Source organism: Chelonoidis abingdonii, unplaced genomic scaffold (genome assembly GCF_003597395.2).
Source record: "Chelonoidis abingdonii isolate Lonesome George unplaced genomic scaffold, CheloAbing_2.0 scaffold0558, whole genome shotgun sequence".
NCBI lineage: Eukaryota > Metazoa > Chordata > Testudines > Testudinidae > Chelonoidis > Chelonoidis abingdonii.
In genome coordinates, this window is record NW_027424819.1 from 4,310 (window position 1) to 10,830 (window position 6,521).

At 43.1% G+C, this 6,521-nt stretch overlaps 1 protein-coding gene across 1 annotated transcript; it reads left to right on the forward strand.

Moving 5' to 3' along the window:
- Positions 1 to 3,988: 3,988 nt before the first annotated feature.
- LOC116831167 (olfactory receptor 52R1-like) lies at positions 3,989 to 5,059 on the forward strand. Its single transcript, XM_032790973.2, has one exon. It carries the CDS (start codon positions 4,031 to 4,033, stop codon positions 5,057 to 5,059), a length of 1,029 nt encoding a protein of 342 aa, XP_032646864.1. The 5' UTR covers positions 3,989 to 4,030.
- The last annotated feature ends 1,462 nt before the right edge of the window (positions 5,060 to 6,521 follow it).

Below are 6,521 nucleotides of genomic sequence, written 5' to 3' on the forward strand. Positions count from 1 at the left end.
ATCCAGTGTGGTCTACAACTCCCGCCTATGATTTTTTTCCCCTTTCTTGGGATGCAGACTTCTGATAGTTTCTGCAACTTTGACTTGAAATGTTTGATCTACTTTCTTTATTGATAGATTTATGGGGTCTATGGTTAGAAGGCATCATTTGATCATCCAGTCTGTCATCCTGTATAACACAGGCCATTCAATTTCACCCAGTTACTCCTCCATTGAGCCCCTTAACTTGTGTGTCACCAAGGCCTGGTTCACACCAGGATTTTACATTGCAGACTCACAGAGACACTGCATGATAATGCACCACAAGGGTCACATAGTCTGATCTCCTGTCAAGATGCAGGAAGTGTTCAGCCTAAACCATCTGAGACAGATGGCTGTCTCCCCTCCTTTACAATACATCCAGCAATGGAGCTTCCATAACCTACTGAGTCATCTGTTCCATTTTCATCCTGTTGTTACAATTAGGAAGTTTTTCCTGAAATTTAATCTAAATCTGCTGTGCTGTAGTTTGAACCCATTGCCTCTGGTCCTGCCCTCTGTGGCAGGAGGAACAACTTTTCTCCACTTTTTTTAAGGCAGCCTTTCAAGTATCTGAAGACTGCTGTCCTGTCCCCCATCCAATCTCCTCTTTTCCAAACTAAACGCACTTGGTTCTTTAGCTTGTTCATACGGCTTGCACTGCATCCCTTGGAATATCTTTGGCCTTCCCTGTGGATCCTTTCCAGGTTCCCTCCACCTTTCTATACAGTCACGATCAAAATTGGACACAGTACTCAGCTGAGTACTGTGTCCAATTCTTCCATTGAACTAGCTACCACCTCTCAGAAGGTGGATTACCTACACTGACAAGACAACCCCTGCTGTCGGTGTAAGTAGTGTCTACACTGAAGCACTAAGAGAGAGCTTTTGTATGATTTTAAGTGTACACAAGCCCTCAAGCAGATCTTTTGGGAAAGCATCCACAGTGGGTCTGCAGACATGCACAGCTGGAGAATCCACCATTTCTCTTTGCAGTGTTCTCCAGTGATTAGTCTCCCTCAATACTAAACCTTTGGCCCTTATATCCAACTGGAATTTGCCTGACTTCAGTTTCCAGCCACTGGGCCTCGCTCTGCCTTTCTCTGCAAGATTAAAGAGCCTGATACTTCTATATCAGGTAAATAAATCAAGTTCTTTAAGCATCTCTCTGTCTAACCAGCATTGTCACCCACCTCAAATCATTTTTGTGGGTCTTTTCTGCACTCTCTCCAATTTTTCAACATCCATTTTGAAATGAGGACCCAAAAACTGGACATAGTAGATTACATCAGTACATTTGCAGAGGTAAAATCCTTCCCCAGGGTCAACTCCCCAATCTCCTCTTTATGCATTAAAGGATTGCATTAGCCCTTTCAGCCACAGCATCCCACTGGGATCTCACAATGAGTTGGGTGTCCATAGTGACCCATAATACAGTGCCCTAGTCTGAGGATCAGGCCGGTATTCCCTGTTCCAAGATGATAACTCTGCATCTGAGTGTATCAAAACATTTTATTTTGCATAGGCCCAGCTCACCAAAAGCTCCAAATCAATCAGTGTGCCTGCCCCGGCCTCCTCATTTTAACCACTCTGCCAATGTTTGGGTTCTGCACAAATTTTATTTGCAGTGATTATCCATTTTCTTCCAAATCATGGGTGAAAATATTGAATAGCATCCAGCCTAGAACATTCCCTGGCAATGGTCAATTCACAACTGGTTTCTGAGATCTGTCAGTTAGCTAGTTTTTATTCCATTTTATGTGTTCTCTACTGATACTGTAGAGTGTTTTTTGTTTATCTGAATATTTTCCCCTACTAAATCTAATGACTCAGAGAAATTGAGGTTTAGTGCATCTGCACAGTTCCCTTCATCAACCAAACATGTACTCTTATAAAATGAAGAAATTGGGATTCTTTGATAAGACCAGTTTTCCTTAAACCATGTTGCTGACTGGCATTAATTATATTCCTAGACTCTTTTTTTTTTTAAATAATTCCATACCAGCTTTTCCATTGTTTTCAAGCTTGCCAATTTTTTTATTTTGATATGTCCCTTTATTTTCAATAGTTTCATGTTTAACAGAGACCTGCCCTGCATTTGCCTCCTTTCTGAGATAGGAGGAGGCTTTGCTTTTGCCTGTTGTGCATGGTTCAAATGAGATTTATGTTTTATCAGTCGCTCCTGAACTCTGGTGTTTGTAACTCTAAATTCTACTGTAGATGCTGTTCACACCCTTCCTTAGACTTACTAATGGTCTGGGAAAGTGATACTTCACCTGGAGGTGATATGAGTACATCACAGTTCTTCTTTCCAAATGCAGAACAAAAACTATTCATGAACACATCTGCCTTTCTCAACATTAAAAGTTCTGTCCCCTTCTAGGAACTCACTGAAATATTTGTCTAGGATTTCTTATTTTCTTAATATACTTTTAATAACCTCATTTTGTGATCCTTAACCCTGCAAACATGAATTTTTCCTTGATACTTTTAACATCCCTGATCCAATTTTCAGAAACTCAAATTTGTATTTTTTGGTATTTATTTTGCTTTTCTCCCATGTGTTAGGGGGATATCATAGAGGTATTTAAAATCATGAGTGGTGTGCGAGAAAGTGAATAAGGAAAAGTTATTTATTCTTCCATAATTACAAAAACTCAGGGCAAAAATGAAATGAATGGGCAGCAGGTTTAAAAATAAATAAAAGGAAGTTCTTCTTCACGCAGCGCACAGTCAACTGTGGAACTCCTTACCCGAGGAAGATTATGAAGGCTGGGACTATAAAGGATACTATAAGAGTACTGGCTAATCATGGAGGTTAAGTCCTTTAATAGTTATTAGCCAGGATGGTTAAGGAATGGTCTCCCTAGCCTTTTGTTTGTCAGAAGGTGGGTGATGCGACGGTAGGAGAGAGATTCACTTGATCCAATACCTGTTAGGTTCACTCCCTCTGGGGCACTTTGCATTGGCACCGATGGCAGACAGGATATTGGGCTAATTGCACCTTTTGGGTCTGACCCAGTACTGCCATTCTTTATGTGTTGCTTCTATGCTGCTTTCCATACTAATTGCTGCCTTCACTTTTGCAGTAAAGTGGGGTTTTTAGCCAAAGTTGTCCACTTTCTTCTTAACTGCACAATCATGACTTTTTAGGGTATCCAAAACTCTTGTTCTAGAACTTCAATTTTCAGTCCCATTTTTCTGTCCACTTTTACCTCCCAATCATTTTTTTTTTCTGATTAATTTGCCTCAGTTTGGGGAATTAGCACTTTTGTGAAGCACTAAATGTCTTTAGATATTACTGGTTGAGAACTTTCTATGTGTTTCTCAATTGAATGTAATGTAGTCAGCTCATTCTTTCTTTTCCTTTCCTCAATCATATGCCCCCTTGTTTTGTCTCTTCTCTAAACAGTCCCAGACTTTTTCAGTCACATCTGCATATTGCAGCTCCCATATTCTCAAAGCCTGTCTCAGAATCCCTTTTTATCTTGATATATCCTTTACAGAACTAGGTGACCAAAACTGAGTATTTGTCCACAGCAGGTTATTCTCCAACACTTTCCTTATGCAGTCCAACATTGTCTTTGTTTTTCGGCCACTGCTGCGAATGAGCTGGTGTTTCCATAGAGTTGCTATCAGTGATGACAAGGTTTTTTTCCCTGAAGTGTATTTCCTGTAATGCCTCATATAATGGTTCCCACTCCATGATGAATGCAAATTATGCAGGGAGTCCCACTGGCATTAGTAGGGTCAGTTGTTTATTAATTAATTTTCTCTGAATAATGAAAATGTCATTTTTTCAATGTGTGAAGAGCAACCAATCTGCTTCACCCAAGAAAACAGCCTCCAAGTACTTCATGAAATGTCTGTATTCAAATTGTCTCTCCATCCAGGCAGTTGCACTCGCGACCATCACCCTGACCTGAGCCTATACGAAGTCAGGGGAACATCAGCGTACAGGTAGGAGGAGACACCGTTCTGCCTTGGACTTGGACAACTTCTCCCTTGATCCATGTCAGATTCCAACAGAACAGAATTCACCAACCCCTCCACCTTCATACTTCTGGGCATTCCTGGCCTTGAAGTGGCCTCTGTCTGGATCTCCATTCCCTTCTGCGCCATGTACGTCATAGTCATCTTGGGGAACTTTACTATCCTTTTCATTGTGAAGAGGGAGCTGAGCCTCCATGAGCCCATGTACTATTTTCTCTGCATGCTGGCCATCACTGACCTGGTGCTGTCCACATCCACCCTGCCCAAAATTCTGGCAATCTTCTGGTTCAATTCCAGGGAGATCAGATTCAGTGCCTGCCTCACCCAGCTGTACTTCACTCACTGCTTCTCAGTGATCGAGTCTGGAATCTTCGTGGCCATGGCTGTGGATCGGTACGTAGCCATCTGCCATCCCCTGAGACAGTCTACCATCCTGACAAATCGCATGGTGATCACGATTGGCCTGGCTGTGGTTCTGCGAGGCAGCATGCTCGCACTACCCTATCGCTTCCTGGTGAGACAGTGGCCATATTGCAGAACCAACATCATTCCCCATACACACTGTGAGCACATGTATGTGGTGAAGCTGGCGTGTGCCGACATCCATGTCAGTAGTTACTATGGCCTATTTGTGTTATTCTGTGAGATTGGACTGGATGTGTTTTTTATTGTTGTGTCCTATACTCAAATCCTCAGGGCCATCTTCAGCCTCTCCACAAAGGACGCCCGGCTCAAGACTTTTGGGACTTGCAGCTCCCACCTCTGTGTCATCTTAGCCTTTTATATCCCAACTCTCTTTTCTTCCCTCACATCTCGATTTGGGTACAATTTGCCCCTTCATTTTCATATTTTTATTGGCAACGTGTACCTCATTGTGCCCCCCATGCTAAACCCCATCATCTACGGGATGAGGACCAAACAGATTCGGGACAGGCTGCTCCAGTTCTTTACTCATAAGGGGACTAAAGTTTTCTCCTGCTGCTCTAGGTCTGAAACCTGGGTCCATGCAGACGTGACTGATGACATGGTGCTTGGCCGATTTCCCTGAATCACTGACTGAGCAGTGAAAGAGACATTAAACCCTTTCCTGGCCTTACTGTGCTTTCTCAGCATGACATACTACGGAATTGGTGTATGTACAAGTCGTTAACACATAGAGTTGCCACCTTTCTAATTATAATTCTTATTGTAACTGGACACCTGGCCCTTGTCCCACCTTTTCCCCCAAAGTCCCCACTGCTGCTCCACATCTTCTGTCATATCTACACCCACTTCTGGGGCTTTCTCCCCTGTTCCTCACTCCTCTCCACTCCCCTGTCACTCTCTGGATCATCTGTGTGATGGGTCCCCCCTGGGTAGCCACCTGGAACTGAAGTAGAGCTGACCCATCTGTCTCCCCTTTTGCATTGTAATATTGTGACAAGCTGAAACCCTCCCAGCTTGCCTCACATCAACAACTATGGACAGGGACTGACCACCCCCAGAACTGGTCACAACTGCCCTGGCCAGCCATTCATGAAACTGCAGTAGAGAAAGTATGACCTCAATACTCCCAAATCCCCAGGCTAATCATAGAAAATTAGGGTTGAAAGGCACCTCAGAAAGTCATCTAGTCCAATCCCCTTTTCAAAACAGGGCCCATCACTAGACAGATTTTTACCCCAGTTCCCTAACTGGCCCCCACAAGGATTGAACTCACAACCTTGGGTTTAGCAGGCCAATGCTGAAACCACTGAGCTATTCCTCCCCACACTGGATTCCTGACCTCTACTATTCTGCCCTGGTCAAAACCCGACCAGCATGAATTTATTACACAGTCCACCATTTCTACAAAGGAAAGTGGATGTGTACTGACTCTTGTGCATGGGCAGAGATTTTTCCCCTTTGCAGTTCAAACAACGCAGTGTGATAAAATATAAAGTAGGAGTGTTTAGCTAGAGAGAGAGAGAGAGAGAGCTTTTAAATGATTATCGGTGAAAGGAAACAGATCCAAGTAGATAATCATAAGAAATAAAACAAAACCACAACCTAAGCTTAATGTGCTAGTTAGTGTTTGAATCCAGCAGTGTCTCACCCAGTTAGAGCGTACAAGTAGGTTATATTTCTCAGGCAGCCTGACTTCTTTCTGCCTGGGATGAGCATTTGCCCCCCTGTTCTGTCTTTTTCCTCTGGTACTTTCAGGTGTGTCGTTATAGGGAGAATGACAATTCTGTCATCATTTTATTTCTCCCCTTTATGTCTTCTTCCAAATTGCTAGAAAGGCCTTTTGCTGTAACCCGGGTCAAACAGGATGTGATTCTTTTGGTAGCAGCATCCTGGAAATAATAAAGTTTGGTACCGGTGACCACTTTCACTCAGCAAGCCTCTGAGTGTGACCCGCTTATAAACTAAAAACACTTTTTAATATATTTACTGTTAGAAATGCTAGGGGCAAAGTGGGGTTTGGGGTGACAGCTCAGGACCCCCCATGTAATAACTTTGTGACCCTCTCAGGGGTCCCAACTCCCAGG